Source organism: Gymnoscopelus microlampas (assembly GCF_963454915.1).
Source record: "Gymnoscopelus microlampas genome assembly, chromosome: 10".
NCBI lineage: Eukaryota > Metazoa > Chordata > Actinopteri > Myctophiformes > Myctophidae > Gymnoscopelus > Gymnoscopelus microlampas.
The window spans coordinates 14,704,024-14,724,136 of record NC_139947.1 but is presented as its reverse complement, the minus strand read 5'-3'; the positions used below and the strand labels follow the sequence as shown (position 1 = coordinate 14,724,136).

The 20,113-nt window shown below is 41.0% G+C and overlaps 2 protein-coding genes across 4 annotated transcripts in view; one reads left to right on the top strand and one right to left on the bottom strand.

The window, feature by feature from the left end:
• The window catches only part of LOC311052848 (protein bicaudal D homolog 2-like), a 424,382-nt gene that overhangs the window by 154,473 nt on the left and 249,796 nt on the right, over positions 1–20,113 (bottom strand). The gene's annotated exons all lie outside the window — the stretch shown is intronic.
• On the top strand, positions 1,553–13,231 carry LOC311053602 (uncharacterized protein). Of its 3 annotated transcripts, none has more exons than XM_084069216.1 (11): positions 1,553–1,820; positions 2,926–3,044; positions 3,346–3,556; positions 4,736–4,816; positions 5,105–5,223; positions 6,016–6,477; positions 6,562–6,784; positions 6,941–7,134; positions 10,009–10,150; positions 11,253–11,362; positions 12,570–13,231. In XM_084069216.1, exons 1-11 carry the CDS (start codon positions 1,637–1,639, stop codon positions 12,870–12,872), a joined length of 2,148 nt encoding a protein of 715 aa, XP_083925342.1. In that variant the 5' UTR covers positions 1,553–1,636; the 3' UTR covers positions 12,873–13,231. The 3 variants fall into 3 exon arrangements, with proteins under 3 accessions (XP_083925342.1, XP_083925341.1, XP_083925340.1); XM_084069215.1 differs by having other exon boundaries at positions 3,325–3,556; positions 4,739–4,816; XM_084069214.1 differs by having other exon boundaries at positions 3,325–3,556.

Below are 20,113 nucleotides of genomic sequence, written 5' to 3'. Positions count from 1 at the left end.
ACCTTTTTGAATTGTTTGTTTAAAAAAAATCCATGTTGAATATTTTGGAAAATGTTTTGACAATATAATGATGACTGATGATTTTGTGCAACTATGTTTAAAATGTGGGATCTCCTCCAAACAGGCACGGCCTAACATGTTCTAGTCTTGAAGCGCTGTAGCGTCTCTCTGTGGAGAAACCAACACAGATTAGTGGGGTGCAACAGTTCATTGTGATGGTTGTTTTAGGTGGTGTAAAGTAACGAAGTATACTTACTCAAGTACCGTACTTAAGTACAATTTTGCGGTATTTTTTACTTTACTGGAGTATTTCCAATTTGCTGTACTTTTGCTTCTACTCCACTACATCTCAGAGGCAAATATTATACTTTTGCCCAACTTCAATTATTTGAAAACATTAGTAACTAGTTACTTTGTAGATTTGTATTATTATTACAAAAGATACATTACCCACTTCAGTCCTATATACATTTCGGCCATTTGAAAATATCAGATCTACAAGCTCAATGGGTCGCATTGTGAGCTTGTAGATCTGCTATTTTCAAAAGATTTTTATACATTTGAAAACTTGTGAAATGAGACATTCTGCATAATGAGTACTTTCTACTTTGGTAGGCTACTTTACGTACATTTTGATACCAATACTTTTGTACTTTTACTGAAGTAAATTCTGAATTTCTGCACTTTTACTTGTAACAGAGTATTTCTACATCGCAGAGTATGGATACTTTTACTTAAGTAAAACATTAGGCCACTGGTTGTTTTTGATCATCTCATAATTGATCACCTCAGTTGCCTGATTTGATCATCTGGGTAGATCAAAAATAAAAAGGTGCATCATGGCTGCAGACCCCTCTTCATCTAGCCTGGGTGCCAGCCTGCTTCACCGAACGTAGCGAAGCAGGCTGGCACCCAGGCTACTCTTCATCTACCAGGTTATCTTTGGCTGTTACAGAGCTAACAGTACAGACTTTCGCCAGCAGGTGGAGGCAAAACACCAAATCGGGACCTGCTCTGTGCTACAGATTTGACACTTGCAAAAACGTCGTCAGTGTTGCCATGTCCGCTTATTATAAGCGAATAATTAAACAATTGTTTAATTATTTTAACTGGTGATTCTCAAATATGAGAACCATACATCCATATGTCATGGACCCCCAAATTAATAATGTGTTTGTCCCTAACCCCCATCTGAAAATGTTTTGTGACAGGGACCCCTGTAACAGATTTGTGTTGTTAGAATGTTTCAAAAAATATTCCAAAATTAATGGTCCAAATTTTATTTCAAGATTTTTTTGAAAATAGCAGATCTACAAGCTCACAATAAATCACATCACGACGCGTTGTGAGCTTGTGTAGATCTGCTATTTTCAATACTTATGCACAGGTTTAAAGTGCTCGTGATGGCCTAGTTGCTTCTTTTGGGCTTGTTTCTCTAGACCTGGTTGATTAACCTGGCAACGCTGGGGCAAAACCTCGTCGACCCGGAAGTTGTGCATTGTTTTGCCCGCCACACACAAACACACCAAAACCATAGACCAAAACACAAACACACACACGCGTCGGACGGAAAGCTAAACGTTAGCTTTGAATGTGTTGTTCCACATTTTGAACAGTCTTAACTGTGTGTGCTAACATGACTTTACTCCTGACGGTGAGGTCGTTGATAAACGAGCGACTCTCGGCGGCCGCTGAAGACATATTCGGGGCGGTGGAGAGAATTGTAACGGAAATCTACGAAGATTCCAAACAAAACATTGAGCAGCAACGCAGAATCCTGGATGTGGTTTTGAACCCAGAACCTAAACAACACAGAACAGGTTAGTTAGTGCAATCACTGCACTCTAACTTAGACATACTGTAGATACTTAGATCAAGACTTTCGTAGATGTATCTTATCGATTTTGATTTTTTTTTTATATCTACGAGAGTCTTAGCGACCACCCCTCCCCTCCCCCATTTGCCCTGGAATGTCACCAGTAAAGCCCGTATTTCTCCAAACATGTACAAATGCAAAATATAAGGTACTTACCCGCTTGCCCCAAATGTTAACTAGGTGTCCGGAGTATTTGCAATGTATTTAAGTCCATATCTTTCAATTAAGAAGTGTTTTAAATGTAATCCCGTCTTGTGGCCTTTTCTGTCGGAAGTTCCCAATGGGTGGTAGTGACGGGGCGCATCCGGTGAAAACCGGAATTACACTCAATGTAAACAGGAAGTAAACGAGGGGGGGGGGGGGGGGGATGGCGTTCGGCCACAGACGGCATTAAAACACCTCTTTATTGAAAAATATGGACCAATACATTGCACAAATACGCCGGACTCCTAGTTAACATTCGGGGCAATTGGGTAAGCACCTTATATTTTGCATTTGTACATGTTTGGAGAAATACGGGCTTTACTGATTGACATTCCAGGGCAATCTGGGGGGGGGTGGGGGGGGCGGGTCGCTATGACTCAAAAGTAAAAGTCAGACTCGATAAAATACATCTACGATAGTCCTGATTTAAGGCTACTAAAAGTATCAATACTACATACTGCAGAAATACTCTGTTACAGGTAAAAGTCCAGTATTCAGAATTTACTTGAGTGAAAGTACAAAAGTATTGGCATAAAAATGTACGTTAAGTACCCAAAGTAAAATTACTCATTATGCAGAAATCTTCCATTTCATGTTTTCAAAATAAAATAATTTGAAAATAGCAGATCTGCAAGTCATCTAAGCTTAGCACCGCACATTCCCACTAGGCCGAGGAAGAAATGCCACTTGAACATTTTCAAATCAGCCTCATGGTGGCGCTATAACAGGCTGATTCTTGTTTTTACCTATAACTGCACCGACCTTGCACGGCAGTGGAAGTTTCTCTGGACCAGAGCTGGCTTTGGAGTTGCTCTCTAATGACGTTGCCTCATCTCTCCTCCTAGATTTCCTCCTCCTTCCTATAATAAAGACGGTTTCCTCTGAACAGCAAGAGAGGAAGCCCAGTCTGGTCCATGATGTGAAACCTGAACAGGAGGAGAGGAACCCCAGTCTGCCTGTCCAGGTACGGTTGACAGTTGAGTTGACATTTTAGTTGATTGCAAATTATGACGATTAACGATTTAATTGCGTTTTTGGCATTGAACATAAATAACTTGCATATACACAGAAATTACCAAACCGTAATAATTGTTTACTTTGAAAAATAGCTAAAATGGCAATCTACACCCGTTGTGAGTGTGTAGATCTGATATTTTCAACAGATGAGTGATAAAGATTCTGACGATTCTGAAAAATAATTGCAATCTGTAATTCTGTAATAATTGTGACATGCCTATGTCCAGGAGGAACCAGAACCTGTCCAGGAGGAACCAGAACCTGTCCAGGAGGAACCAGAGCCTGTCCAGGAGGAACCAGAGCCTATCCAGGAGGAACCAGAGCCTGTCCAGGAGGAACCAGAGCCTGTCCAGGAGGAACCAGAACCTGAGCCTCCAGAGATGAAAGAGGATCAGGAGCAGCTTCTTCAGAGACCAGAGGCATTACTAGATATCAAGGCAAATGGGGACAATCTTGCAGGTAAACATAATCACTTTTCTTAGTGCTAATCTAATAGGGCATCGCAGTTCCCGCCCACTTCCTGGTTCCACTGCAAAATACTCAATGCATTTTTCCCATTGACATATCCAAATATATTTATATCAATTAATTTAAGCCTAGAATCATTCAAGCTATCCAGGGTCCTGGTGAATCATGACCATAAAACGTTTGATTCTGTGAAAAAAACTTTTTTGGAAACGGCAAAACAAAGGGTATTTATTAAATATAGTATATCATATAATTAAATATAAAATAAAATACATCACAGAAAAAAATGTTTAATGGTCATGATTCACCAGGACCCTGGATGGCTTGATTCTAGGCTTAAATTAATTGATATAAATATTTTTGGAAATGTCAATGGGAAAAATGCATTGAGTATTTTGCAGTGGAACCCGGAAGTGGCCGCAACTGCGATGCCCTATAACAATGATTATGGTTTGGTCTGTCGGCCATCATCAGATAAACGACACACGATGGGATCGCTCCACATTTATCTAACATTTACTTAGCCGTCTTGTTGTGTAAGAGTGAAGATGTGAATAAATATGGTTATGCCTGTGGCTTACATCGTCTTCTTCTAGACATGAGAACTCTGGGGCAACAGGGAGTTTATCAGTCCATTGTTAACATGGGAGCCCACAGTATATCCCGGTTTTAATGAAAGCTTTTCAGTTCAGTTCAATTACATTTTATTATAGTGCTGAATAACAACAAGTTGTCTCAAGACGCCCCAGAGTGAACAAGCATTAGCAATGGTGCCAAGGAAAAGTCTAGGGTGGGCGGCCATCTGTTTTGACCGTGTCGGGGGGTGGGGGGTCGAGAGGAGAGGAGAGAGACAAAGAGGCAAAGACACAGAGATGCAAGCAATGCCAACAACAGTTTAACTGTGATGACAGCAATATATAACTATAATTGCAGATGTACCAATAGTATAATATCATAGCAGCAGTCCACAACACAATTTGTGTATGGGGGTCCCTGGCACAAAATATTTTCAGATGGGGGTCCGCGGCCAAATACATGTTAATTTGGGGGTCCTTGACCTTAAAAAGGTTTTAAGAACCACTGCCATAGCAGATGGCCATTGGACTGTGAAAAAAAAACTGGTCAGCAGGGCCAATGTAACTGACTTAACTCCATATTTCTCCTGTCTAGAAGGTAAAGGAGCGATTATAGGGACCACAAAAAGAAGAATCATGGATGAACTGGACAGTGTTACAGTATCAAGTTTAAAAGGTATGTCATGTTGCGGTTTTAAACATATTAATGCCACATTAATAATGTGGCATTTCAGCTAAGTGATTAAATTACTGTACAAGCTAACACTTACTGTACCTCAAAACTAAATTAATTTACAATTTCAAGACACCAAATGTCCAAATTGTATTTTGTAATGTTAATTATATTTACATTCAATCATGGATAAGATATACATTACCAAGACAAACTTAGACTTTGTTTGCTCTGTCGAGTTAAATAATGCTTAAAATTATGATAAAATCATGATTGGGTCTGTGTTTACAGTTGCCCGCATTGATGAGGCCTTTCTGCGCACTCTCAGTCGTGAAGATTTGAAAGACCTTTTTCCTGAGCCGGAACATTTCCTCAGGAGAAGACGTTTGTGGGCCCTAATTAACTCGAAGGTAAGTCCTTTGGTGTGAAACCATCTATAGTCATCAGCACAACTCACGATGTTGTTTCTAAGGGTCTGGACCTAACCATCAATAATCAATTAGTTGAGTTGCAACCGGTTCCTTTTACAGTACGGGTGTCCAACAACAGCAAAAACACGACACTGAGTTTACACACACATTTGCTGTCAAAGCACAGGGTGTTCCATAAGCGCTGACTGCCGGCCCGAATGGCCATACATCAGAGCATATCCAGCCAGCGATTTTCCTACTGCCTTTTTATACTTTATGTTTCTCCTTTCTGATCACCCCGAATTACTACAGGAATACTCCCTTGAGGACATGAAAAAGCATGCTGTTCATTCATTTTACACCTGTTCTGGTACATGCCCCCCACCCCTAACAGCGGAGCAATTATGAATAACCTAGACATAGTTGGCTTACAGATAAAAACTGTTAATTTTCAGAAGACACAGGGCTTTGGTGGCTAACATTAAAGGAAAGGAAATGTTCTGCTTGCTATGCAGAATTCACAATACATCTGACAAGCATCATCATAAGAACAACATTTTCTATAAGTCAGCCTCCAATTTCAAACAAAGCGCTATTAAAGAACGTGCTGCAACTTGGAGGCACAAAGACCAGCTTTTGACCCAGCTGGACATTGTGAGGACTAGTGGAAAATCCTGAAGTAAGCTTTTGAGCTTGTCTTAGTTTTTTGTCACGCTTTTGTCAAAAACATCAATCAATCAATCAAAAAGTCTGTTTAATTCTTTAAATTTATTTTTTCATCTGCTTACTTAGGATGAGAATCCCACCGTACCAGACAAAGCTGGCCCCAGCAGGAAGGGTGCTGGCCCCAGGGAGCTGGCCCCACCAGGAAGGGTGTCTTCCCCTAGCAGAATGCCACCAAACTTCCCCCAGGCATCCACTCCTTTGGAGAAGAGAAGCCCAAAGAACACCCTACTACACGTACAGCTTCCCAGACCTCCAGAATATGTGCTATATACCGACAGTGAGCTGGAGCAAACACGTAAGCGCTACTTTGAGATGGCGGTGGCTGGCAGAGAGGGAGAATGTGTCATGTCCAAGGAGCTGAGATGCAGGCTGGTGAGGAACACTGTCGTCAGCATGGTCTCCATCTTGAGGGCAAGTCAGCAAGGAGAGGATGCCCGCTACCCTTCCAAGCAGGAATTGAATGCAATGGCTAAGATGATAGTGGAATATTATCCTATGTTACAGGACAAAGGCAAACCCATGAAACATGTAAGTGATTAAAATGTGTGCGTTATTCTACGTTTTTATTTCTATTTGTTTTCTGAATGAATTAATGTATTTTTTTTACCACAGATGAGCATTTTGGCTTATCTCCTCAAGAGGCGCCAGAATGTTAAGTCTCCACTAAAGAAACAGGGGCCGACGCCAAAGAGGGGCCGTCCAAAGAAAAGGCGGCACATTGACTTCTCAACGAGTGACACAGAAGAAGATGATGATGCAGACACAAGTGGTGGATCTGGATCAACCGTTCTTTTGCGTCAAACATCTAGGAGCTTTGATGATGGCCACGGTTCATGTGAGTGAAACCGTAATGTTTGGCAATATAATTTGCATCTAGGCTAGGCAGTTTGGTTGTCTTTGATTATATATTACAGACAATGATATTATACATTTTGATTCTGAACGTTTTGATGTCCGATACCCATGAACTATTTTGTGTTCTCCATTTTAGCGGACAAATACAGTCTGACAACACGGGCCAGTCATTACAAGACTCTGCAGGACACGCACCAAGATGCTGTCTCCCAGATCCTTGACCTTGAGTTTAAAGCGAGAAGAGCCTTCATAGACAGCGATGCCCTGAAAGAAGAGGACAGGCCAACAAAGATCTTGGATAGATATCCATGTTTCAAGGAACTTCATAATGTAAGCGATTTTAAAGTGATTCATTTGTTATTTCGGCCCATCCACCAAGCAACTGTTGCTTTAACCCGTTAAAAACTGGGAAAGCATCTTGGTCATTTTAGATTGTAGCTATAATTATACAGTATAGCACATTGGTTCTCAAAGTGGGGTCTGGGCACCCAGAGGATCCTTAGGGGGGGTACCAGGGGGTCCCTAGCAAAAGTAGTTGTATAGCGTCACAATCATTTCAAACAAAAAATAAAAAAGAATAGCAGATATACAAGCTCACATGCTTGTAGATTCGAAAAATCTTGAAAATGTGGGCAAATCTTTGAATATATCTGTTTTTAAAGGGATTTCTTTTAGTGATTTTTTTATATTTTGACCGCTTACAATAGGCCAACATGGCAACACCAACGTCTGTCACGCTCTGCCAGTGAGCTAGCCTGCTTCCACACCATAGACCCCGCCCACTCTCTGAGTGAATTCTTACCGATCGATCTGTGTTTGTGTGTGTGTGTGTGTGTGCGTGTGCGACGGGACCCGGGGGGTTCCGCGACGGGGGGGGTTGCCCGTGGGGAGGGGTGACCGCGGGGGGTGCCGCGACGGGACCCGCGGGGGGGAGAAGGGGGGGCGGCACGACGGGACGTGCGGGGGGGGAGAAACCGTGCGACAGGACATGCAATAACCTCAAGTTTGCAACTACTTTCGCCTGCGCCCTTCACCGGGTATGCTCTAGTATACAGAGATGCTCGTAGGCCTGCGTCCTGCGTCGCTGACGCACCATATTGCGAAAGGACGCATTCATGACAACTCTAGTGCGTCCATGGGACGCAGCTCCGATTAGCTCCGATAATATATAATATTTGTCAGCTGTGATCTACATGGACTCTCTCGGTTAGGCACCGTTGGTGGAGAAGTATAACTCTCCGGTTAGACACCGTTGTACTGGAGAAGTATAACTCGGTTAAACGGCGTTGTGTGGCAGAAGCAGCAGCACAGCCCCTCGCTGTTAGTCTACGCTACACACACAGAGAGAGAGAGAGAGACGGCATGAGGACCTGCTCTTAAACGTGTTAAAACGTCTTGGATAGACCACTGTCTGGAATAATAACTGATCATCATACATACAGGTCTACTACTAATCTTTGTTGCTGTTGTCATCTTAAATTGACCAGCCAAAGTAAAATCCCCGATTTTAGAGTGTTCTCCCACTTGCTTGGAGATCAGAGTGAGTGGTGGATTAAGCATGTTGCCAATCAGCTGTGTAACATTAGCAGGTTAACGATGGCTCGTTGATCCTATGCATTTGACCCTGATTTGACCACAAAGGCAAACAAAAGCACTAATTAATGGCAGCTGTAAGTAACCGGTTGTCTATCGTCTGTGTCTTGTGTATGTTTAATAGGCAACTGGATGTTTTCTGTAGCTTAGAGATATCATAACAATTAATTCCCTGAAGAGGGTAGACCCTCTCCCTCATGCTAAACTTAAAGTGACTTATAAGGTTCCACTTCTCCTCAAAAAGACAACTTTATTTTCCTTTCTCAATGACAAGCCTAATAGTATTATTGCATGTTGACTATGTGCAATAACTGCAAGCCAATGTTCATAGGCATTGTCAGTATTTGTCTTCATTATTTCTTGAATTCCTATTTCTTTATTTGCCAATACTTCCACTGTAAGCCAGTGTTTTCAGTCTACACAATAAATAGTAAAAATAAATTCTACATTCATAAATAATACAAAATAAAATAATAATAATGATTAAAAGGTTCTATGATTAAATGTATTCTATTGGTCAAAGGTATGTTAAATCCACCTGTTGCCCACTACTAGTATTTCTTACCATAAGGTGTGCTAATACTACAGAATCATATACATTTGAAAAAATATATTTATGATTTTTTAATATATGTATATATATCGGTATCGGTCTTGAAAAGCAGGAACGGGTCGCACTGATCTAGATCTGCTATTTTCACAATATGTATCTGTGGAACTGAATCAAACTAAATTAAGTGCCTCAACTCCTAATTCCTCAGGGTGGGGGGTCCCCAGTTAAAATATGATTATTTTGGGGGGTCGCTGCCTGAAAAGGTTGAGATCCACTGCATCAGGATATAATGTACACAGTTACACACGCATAGAAGATATGGAGATTGGAGATCAAAGAAAACGATAGGGGGGGGACGTGTAATTGGGGACCCATAAAATGTCCCTGGGACCCATCTAAAAGACCACCCTTGCATCCCAGGACCCATTACATTGAAAACCTAGCAACATCACTGAGTATATATAATTTTGGGGGTTGACATTAAAACGTTTGAGCACCACTGATATATAGAAACATACGTTTTTTCAGAAAACTGTTAAAATTTAGAAGACCTCAGGTCTTAATTGTTTAACCCATTCAATCCGGGAATGCATCTCTGTCATTTTAGATTTCTTTCGCTATTCAAAAATAGCAGATAGCGATTTTTCAATTTTCTTACCTTTTTGAAGTAGTCACAGAATATTCATCTCCAGTATGATCGATCCCCTGATGGTTGCTTAATCACAGAGGGTTTCACTGTGCCTCCGAGAAAGAAAATAAAATGTCATCGCGACCTCCTGTTCGCTTTTATACGCCTTTGAAAATAACATGTCTTGGCCAAAAATACATAGTAAAATAAAAAGTACACAGGAGCCGAGATACAGGATTTTTAAGTGATAAGTTAGCCAGGAAGTGAATGGAGCAGTACATCTTCAGATCGCGTTACCTCTGGTTCTGTGTGAAAAAAGCAAAAGTCGCCATAAGTTGTCCTTGGCAGCCAGGCCGTTTTGACGATGTCTCGTCATAAGTCGTTCTTGGCAGTGAGAGAGTTAATGGTTCAACACCTAATTGCATTCTAGGTCATGGAGGAGCTGCGTCGCATCCTGGATGAGGACAACAACACATTTGTGGATGAAGTAAAGAAGAGATGGGAATTCTTCTGCATGAGCACGAAGTGGTATGGGAACAGGACAGGAGTGATAGGACCACTCTTTGAGAATCGTGAGTAAATATCCTCTTTTTTTTTCGTTTCCTACATTAAAAAATATATTTATATATTTAAAAAGATTTTAGCTTAAACAAAAACAAATCACAACTGTTCATAAATTAATAACAATTCAAAAATGTTTAAAAAAAAAACATCTATCTAAAACGTATTATAAAAAATATATTTCTCGGAAAGCTTGTAGATCTGCTCTTTTCACTATTTTGGGTCCCGGTTTGGGAACCACTGCTCTACATTGTGCTTTTTCCTCAGGCATGGCTGTAAATAGGATTGGATTGTCAATATGTAACGTTTTTGTTGTTAAAGCTCTATATTCTGAGTGTTTGTTCAGTAACAGGGGTCTCCATGTCTCTCCAGCTCTTTAGTAAACAGAAAATACATTTTCAGGTAGGCCAACGATTTCATTCAATCAAGATTTTCTTTTGTGTTTCATTAGTGAAACACTAATCTCTCCTGATTGGATGAAATGTTTAATCCTGACCTGAAAGTGTAAGAATATAGAGCTTTAACAACAAAAACTTGTTGTTAAAGCCCCTCTAGCAATGAGTTACTATCAGAACAATCTGGGAACCCATTGTCAAAGAAAAGGGAAAAACGGCGCCCGCTGCAGTTTTTTACCTTTGCATTTGACTCTGGGGGAAGGGAATACATAGAACGACGATGACTGTAACCCGGTGTTTGGTCTCGGAACGCTAACACCATTTCTCCCAAGGAACATGGATCGTTTTGGTTATAAGCCCACTTGTTTCTATGATGGAAGAACAAGTTAAAATGTTACTAACTTTCCGTGGTTTTGTCGGCTCGGAGGACGCTATTGTTAAATGAGTTTGGCTTCGTTTCCAGTCGGAAGCGAACGCACAGATTTACATACGCATACATTTTACGTACATTCGATTGGGTAAAGCGCGGCCTGCTAACTGATCTGAAGGCACGCCCACTTGTAGGCCAACGTTCACACGTTCTGAACGGGGCTCCCGACAGATTCAGTAGCGCAGCTCTGAATCTGTTGAATCTTTTAACAAGAAATAAAGAAAGAAATATCACTTACACCACCTTTTTAAATTAACCCATAATTATAATACTTTTTTTGTGTTGTAGTGCAAACCACCATAGCACTGCTCAGGGCACTCCCCACACAGTTTCCCTCACCAACTGCAGCGCCTAAGAAGCTGGGACATGCCAGTGAGGCGTTGCTTCATGTCCTTAAGGTGGGAGTTTGTTCATTTTTCATAATTATTCAACACTTCATGTATGTCTGCTGTGATATGTCTGCAAGGGCTTTTGTACATTTGATTTGTTAGTCTCTAATGGTGCATCATCTCAAACACAAGCATGTAAGATATTACATGGGGGGGTCCCAGCACCGTCGACTCTGCAAATCTCTAGGACTAGATTGTTCATGATAAAAACGCAAATGAAGTATCTCCATCGATGCCCATTGGTGGCTTCATCACCATATTTCATAACTTGCGTTTTTTTGTCATTATATTAACTCTTTAACTGCCAGTGTGTATACATTAAAAAACTCACCCACTGCCAGAGATTTTGAGATTCTCTACATTTTTCAAGTGGTCACAGAATATTTATCTCCAGTATGATCGATCCCCTGATGGTTGCTAATCACTGAGGGTTTGACTGTGTGGTTTCACAAATGTCACACACATTTGTTGTCCGCCTTTGAAAATAGCATGTCTCGCCCAAAAAAACATAGTAAAAAAAAAAAAGTACACAGGAGCCGAGATACAGCATTTTTAAGTAATAAGTTAACCAGGAAGTGAATGGAGCAGTATGAGTTAAAATGTGTCAAAAATAGTCCACATTTGATTTAAGACATTATGAAAAATTTAAAACCAAAAATAGCGATAATAGCTCGCAAGCGTGACCGATGTGTTCCGATGCAATTTGTTGGAAGCTGGGAAATCAGCTTGTAAATTTACGCTATCCGTTGTACGAGAAGTATGTATGGCTTAAGTGTTTAACATGTTTGGAAAAACTCAAGCATGTGTGTGTCTGTGTGTTGTGTTTGTACGTGCATGTGTGGGGGTTCTCGGGGGGGTTTGACAGATGTAAAAAGGTTGGGAACCCAAAATAATCCTATTTGAACTGGGGACCCCCCACCCTGATAAGCACTTGACATTTTTTAGAGTTGAGGCCCGGTTCCACAGATTAATATTGTTTAGATAATAGATGATCTACAAGCCTTGCAACTTGTAGATCAGCTATTTTCATAATTTTTGCTTCTGTCTTATTTGACAATTTGGCCAATGTTTGACCAGTTTTAATTAAAGTATAGTCTGTTGATTACTTTTGATGCAGTAATGGTCTTTGCACATCATAACCACTCATTAGACCCCATTTTGCTCTGTTCTACCATAAAGACATTTCTCTGAATCCTTTTTTACCTTTCATCTTTAGCCAAATGAAGACCTCACCGTCTACCTGCAGAAGAGATCTCTCTCCAGTCCTGTTTTGGTCTTGGATGGGTCCCACTGTCTGGTGGCAGTTGGATCCACTCCCGTCACCACGTTTCCCCGGGAAGACCTGGGTTACGGTCTGCTTTATCTCCTGGCTTACTACTACACCCTGAACCTTACATATCCAAAGTGTGTGAAAACCCTCCTCTCTGTCATTCAGACAGAAGTACTACAGGATGCTATCCATGAGCCCACAGCCTCGTACAAAAGAGCTATTGCAGAGTGGAAGGATTATAAGGGTTAAATAACTTTGTAAAACACTAAGTGTAGTTTATGTTTTTTTAAAGGTGATGTTACACATTGGCTGCCAAAAACACAGATCTGCGTTCTATTGCGTCCTTAGAACGCACGCTGCCAAAGACGCAGATCTGCGTTCTATTTTTAATTTATTTATTTATTTATTTATTTTTTGCAATTTGACCCAAAGACCAAGGAGATATGATTTTTCGAAGATTTAAACTCCCATCCACTTCCTTGTTAACTTAAAACTTAAAAATTCTGTATCTCGGCTCCTGAGTACTTTTTTTTTTCATTGAAAAAGTCTGGCAGTCTACTGTAGAAAATAAATAAATAATTCTGGCAGCCAATGTGTTAAACCCTCTAGTCTTATGCCGTGTTCACACCGGAATTACGCCAAGTGAAAAAAAGCTTTAATTTTCAATGTTATCTCTATGCAAATTGGCGTTTATACGCTTTTCATGAGCGTATAAACGCCTAAACGTAAAGGCGTGCTTTATTTCTCCCCAGACCCGAGCTTTGACGCTTTTATTTTTGAAGCCTAGAAACTGTTGGCGTTATTAAGCGCAATTCTAGCCAATCAGAGCACAGCAGGACCTGAGTAGGCGTGGACTACCTCGCTCAGCCAAAAAATAATGTCAGCTCGCTGCTCGCAGCCTGCTCGCAGCAGGCGCAGCAGACAGTTTTCCGAAAGAAAAATCTATTTTTTAAAATAAAGGCTGTATATGTAATATTAATGGTGAGTTGGCAAGAACATTGCATAGATATGGTCGGAAATAAAAGGATATGTGACCAACAAGTCATGAAAGCAGTTAAAACTGGTTATGTTCCGTGAGGCAGGCCACTCGCTCTACCAGCTCACCCCGGGGAAAGGAGCGCCCTGCTCGGGGCGGACAGGTCACACGGTCCGCTGTGCACAGCCCGGTTTCCCGCTCGGTTTTCACCGGGCGGAGCGGGGTAGATGAAAACTGGAGGCCGAATTGGACTACATACACCCACACAAAACGAATATTAAAGTTACTACATACTATCATGAATTAATAATAACCTTTATCACCGAGACACCGACAAAACACAACAGATCACTTGACCTGCACTCGGCGAGCGAGTGGAAATCTCCCGGGGAGACACTGTGTGACTGTGTGTGTGTGTGTGTGTGTGTGCCAGTCAGCTCGGCCTGGGGAGAAGACCTGCCACGGTCCCTATATATATATTAATATCGCTCCAGTATAGCGATATATCTCTCGATTATATATCAGATAGTATAATTATATCACCGACAAATCACAACAGATAACTCTGACCTGCTCTGCTCTGCTGTCGGCGAGCAAGAGGAGCTCTCCCCGCCGACGCAATGTGTGTGTGTGTGTGTGTGTGTGTGTGTGTGTGTGTGTCAGTTGTGGGAAAAGTCCCTTTTTTTTTTTACTTAAGTAAAAGTATCAATACTGCAATATAGAAGCACTCCAAGTAAAAGTCTGGTAATCCAAATTTACTTGAGTAAAAGTACAAAAGTATTGGCATCACAATGTACTTAAAGTACCAAAAGTAAAAGTACTCATTATGCGGTCGTCTCGTCCCGTCCGATCCGCTGATGATAAAAGTATTGAAAATTGGAAATACTCCAGTAAAGTAAAAAATACCTCCAGTACTTAAGTACAGTACTTGAGTATATGTACTTAGTTACTTTAGCTTTGTCGCTGTCCCCTGGCCCCTAACCATTGAATGCCGATCGTGGACTAAACACACACCCACAAAAACAAAATATTAAAGTTTTTAATCTAGCAGATGTACTAGACCAGGGGTCTTCAACAGGGGGTCCGGGACCCCTAAGGGGTCTTCAGAGCTACTATAGGGGGTCCGCCAAATCTTTGTGTGATAGGATTTAGTTTTACATTAACCACTTGAAACCTAGAATTCCTTTTCTGAGGGGAACATTAGCCGAAAATAGCAGATCTACAAGCTCTCAACGCCTCTTGCTGCAAGGCGTTGAGAGCTTGTAGATCGGCTATTTTTGGCAAAGAGGCTATAGGTGTAGAGGGAAAAAAGATCAGACTACCTAAGTAAAAAAATAAATACATCTGAAACACAATTTTATACAATATAAAGGGGTCCCTGCTTAATCTCTCTCTCAGCTAGGGGGTCCTTGGCGTGAAAACGTGGAAGACCCCTGTACTAGACCTATCTATAGAGTATAGACAGACAACAGAAGTTTAAACACAGCTCCAGTCCGGTGGTCGCGATGCGGTCGTGGGGAGATGCTAGAGAGAAAAATGTAAAATGATAGACAAAAAATGATCAATCGTTCATGAAAGTCCTTGCGGTCTTGTTTCCAATGAGGGCCTTGCTATATGACATGAGTCTTAAAACCCCTTTATTTATACCATGATACTGTTGCATGCCATAAATAGCAGATCTACAAGCTCACAACGCGTCCTATTCGTGACGCGTTGTGAGCTTGTAGATCTGCTATTTATTGCGCACGACACCGACAGACACACTAGTATAGATGAGGCCAACACTCGGGTGTCGGGTTACATTCAGCGGGTCGTGGAGCCGCATTCTACAGCTGATCTTTATGATAGATCACTAGGATGGATGCTTTGTAGTTTGGAGATCATTTTGACTAGCAAGAATATGTGGCTAATATTGAGCCACTTGTTTGGGTTTAATCCAAATAAGACAAGTAGCATATCCAATCCAACCTAGCAATGCATGTAAAATGTATTCATGTTGCTGGCATGTTGCTGGCAGCGCAGGCCAGCTCATGGCAGATTAGCGACCCGACTGTTCTTTTTTTTTCTTCAGGGAGCCCAAAGTAACCCAGAGTACTTTTTACCCTTTGTAGAGATTTACTCGAGTAAGAGTAAAATATTTTTCTTAGAAATGTACTCGAGTAAGAGTAATAAGTATCAAAGAAATATAAATATGTGTGTGTGTGTGTGTGTGTGTGTGTGTGTGTGTGTGTGTGTGTGTGTGTGTGTGTGTGTGTGTGTGTGTGTGTGTGTGTGTGTGTGTGTGTGTGTGTGTGTGTCATCTCGTCTGATCCGCTGATCATCCATGTTGTCGCTATGACATGAGTCTGAAAACCCAGAGGGAATCATTTCAGTTGAAAGATAGATGGATAGATCATCTATCCATCTATCTTTCAACTTTTGCAATGAGATGAAGTGATTAATAGATCACATAGATTAGAATATAGGCCTATGCATAGATAGATAGATCGTTTATTATAATAATATAATAATTATATATATATATATATATATATATATATATATATATATATATATATATATATATATATATATATATATATATATAGGCCTATTATTATAATTATTGATGTTGTTGTGAACATACAACAGACAGACAACAAACTAAACAATATAATTGAGAACAAAAGTTTAAACACATGGCTCCAGTCACCCGCCCGGTGGTCGCGATGCGGTCGTGAGGAGATGCCGGTCCGAAGATTGTTAAACTCACTCTGTGTAGGACAGTGGTTCTCAAACTTTTCCAGGACCCCCAAAATTATATGTATTTGGCCGCGGACCCCCATCTAAAATATTTTGTTTCAGGGACCCCCCCAGAAGCAAAGATTTGAGTTCCAAATGTTCTCTTTAACAATATATATATTCAAAAGTTTGCACACATTTTCACGATTTTTCAAAAATAGCAGATCTACAAGCTTATGAGCTTGTATGTCTGCTATTTTTGAATAGCCAAAGTAAAAGGTTAAAATTATTGTGATGCTGTATTACCACATTTTTGCTGGGGACCCCCTGGTACACCCTCAAGGACACCTGGGGGTCCCCGGACCCCACTTTGAGAACCACTGGTCTAGGAGCTCTGAATTGGCATGTACGTGCGATCTCCTCGGGCAAAGGAGAGGAGCACGGCATGTTTGCACACACACACACACACACACACACACACACACACACACACACACACACACACACACACACACACACACACACACACACACACACACACACACACACACACACACACACACACACACACACACACGTACGTCTCTCTCTTTTTCCTAAATAGTCAGTGTATATGTCGCTCAACTAATAGCGAAGCCCGTAGACAGGGCTCTGGCCTTGGAGGGAGCGGACCGGACTCCCGCAGTCAGTCTGCCCCCGAGACAGCAGCTGCTGAGCGGCGAGACGTGAGGTGAATGTCCGCAAAAAAAACAGGAAATACGGCAACATGATTTTTTCTTTAACTTGTTAATTTGTGTATATAAAATATAGATTCCCTGTCGAATCTCCTAATTACACCAACATTATTCTTGTTAAGTAGGTAGTTTGTGATTTATTAAGTTCGCTTTGGTCATTTCTAGCATGGGGAAACACAGAGTGGTGCTCCCCGTGACAGAGTCACCTATGACGGGCTCATGGAGAGCAGCGTGGGGGGGTAGCGACCAGACGGCCCGTTCAGTTATTTAGCAGCTTGTTTATAAACATTCAGTAGATTTGTTTTCCATAAATAGGTTATGTAGTAACTAAATATAGACTTATTTCTCATCTGCAGCTGCTATTTTTCATTTTTGACTTCATAATGCGTTCTGCTTCGCACAGCCCGTTTTCGTCTCTCCTCGAAAAAGCTCACTTGAGGAGACTTGAGTGACAGCTCCTTGGACACGCCCAGTTTGATCAAATAACGCCAAGTCAAATGAGGTATAGGCGTTATTTTATAAAGGCGTTATTCCGGTGTGAACACAGCATAAGTGAAACAGACTTGAGTTACAACAACTGTACATCACTGCTTTTTTTCAAAAGCTTTTGGTCAACACCATATCTCTTCACCAAAATTAGCAGAATCTCTCACAACATCTCGTATTGTGATGCATTGTGAGCTTGTAAATCTCCTATTTTTGGCTATTGTTCCCCCCAAAATATTGGTGCTGGGGTGGTTAAATAAATAGTAAAATGTCAGTGCCTTGCTACTTTGATATCTACCTCCTTTGTGTTTTATAATTGTTCATGAATAGAATATGTCATGAATATTGAAGAAGTTTTAAATTATTCCTTTTCCGTTTGAAGTGGCTGACATTCATCAATCCATTTGTCAGTGTAGTGGCAGACATGGTTGTACATGTATCAATCCATCGATTATCAAAAAATGACAAATATATCTGCAAACAAGATCAGTAAAATGATATCAATCCATTAATTTACTACTGATCAATGTGTATGCACCCAACAATAATGTGTGTATTTGTATAATTTACAGAGTTTTTTGTCAGACAAGAAGATGCAGTTATGTTTCATGTTATGTACATGAAAAGGTTCGAGAACCACTGTGATAGACTACCCTAGAATGTTGGATCAGGGTGACCGTATCAAAACAGAAAATAATTAGGTTAATGATGATTGATGGAACGCATGTCAGGAATGTTATGGGGGATAAACATGGCTACTATAAAATAACTGTACCAGGCCTCTTGTGGGCTCTTTGAGACTAACCCTGTATGCTGCTATTTTCTCCTCTGTGTCACTGCAATATCTGTTAATAAATATCTTATTCATGTAAGAATCCTTTGCCTTCGAGTCTTATTTTCTTTGTCTCCAAGTTTGCCAAATCCAAGGGGCCACAACAGATTCAAGTACTTAATGGTTCTCTGCCACAATGTTCTGCTCACCAGCCCTAAATCGGTTTGTAATTTTGCTATCTGAAAGATGAAGCAACATGCTGTTATTTAATGAGGCACCTCTTTAGGTAGTGTGGTGGCTATTCCGTCCTTTTATTTAATGTGAGATATAATCTTTTTTTACAGGTATGTATGGATGTATGATTACAAACTGGCATTAAAAGTATTTAAAGTCTTAAATTTGACTTGCCTAAACCTGGCCTGCACAGACCCTGAAAAAGATCAAGGTGTGGTAACTTTCAGATTAAATGTTGAATGCTTTATTTGTCCTTTAATTCCTCTGTTCTTCTCTATCCTTGTTAAAACATTTAATCTTCTGTTTTCCTCATTCACAGAGGGTGCTGAAATGGCTCCTCCAGTGAAGCTCAGAATCATCGTAGGAGAACACGCCTACAAATTGGTCCTTCCAGATATGCCAGAGTCTGTCAGTGAACTTGCACAGAATTTAAAGATAAAAGTATGGAGTAGAAGGTAACATCACGCTTCAATTAATGGATCCTAAGATAAAGGAGAGATTCACCAACTTGCTCTCGATATCAGATGAGTTAAACCTGCCCAGCCAGGTGATTCATTCACAGAGTGTCATGAAGCAGCTCCTCCAGTGAGGCTCAGAATGGTTCTACATGAAAACAATATTATCAGATGGGACCTTCCAGAGTCTGTCAGTGAACTTGCAGAGAAAATTAAGAGACGACATGGAACAGAAGGAGACATAAGGCTTCAAATCCAGCATCTCAATGAGAAAGAATTCACCAACTTGCTCTCAATATCAGATGTCCAGGACCTTAGTTCCATCAGGCTCATCTATTGTTCAGTTGTACCTGCCCAGCCAGGTGGCTCCGTGCCCCCGCTGCACTCGGCTCCTGCCACCTCCGCAGGCAGCTTGGATGCCCAGAAGTTACAGTTAATGCCCAAAAACTCAAACCTGATGGCAAAACATGCAGTCCTGCTTTTGGTGTGAAGAGGCCCAAAAAAGAAGTGAATTTCTGTCCCGGCTATTGACCTGGATATACAGCGCAGACACTAGAAAAGATCAAAGTGGACGACCTCTCAGAAGTAAAGAAAATAAATGATGAGGAAAAAATAGCGTTGACGATGAAGGACAAGATCTTTGCACACAGAAGGCAAGAGGTAGTTTGAGAGGCACCCATGATAGACGATTTCAAAAAGAGGTGGCCGGCTTTCTTCCATGTTCATGAGGTAAGTGAATGGATGTCCTCTACATTTATTGGAATATGTAGTATACAGTGAATGCGCTGTATGGGCCATACAGAAAACATATTGGCAGAAGAAGTAACACACTGATTCAAATTTATTGAAGGCCAGCAACCTTTGTTGGCACTCTGGCAAACGGTGGCATTTCTATACAAGAAGATATAGATAAACACACATGCATTTGAAAGTCTTGAACTTACTCAACACTACAGTGACATCAACCTGAGCTTTGTGTACCTTGTTTATGTATTTGTTCAATGCAGAGTTCAAAAGAATCACGACAATCGACTTGCAGTCAAAGTTCCTCTCGGAGCTGGACACGCTGCAAACCTGATGAGGGTGTATGGCAAGAAAGGTGGAGTTCAATG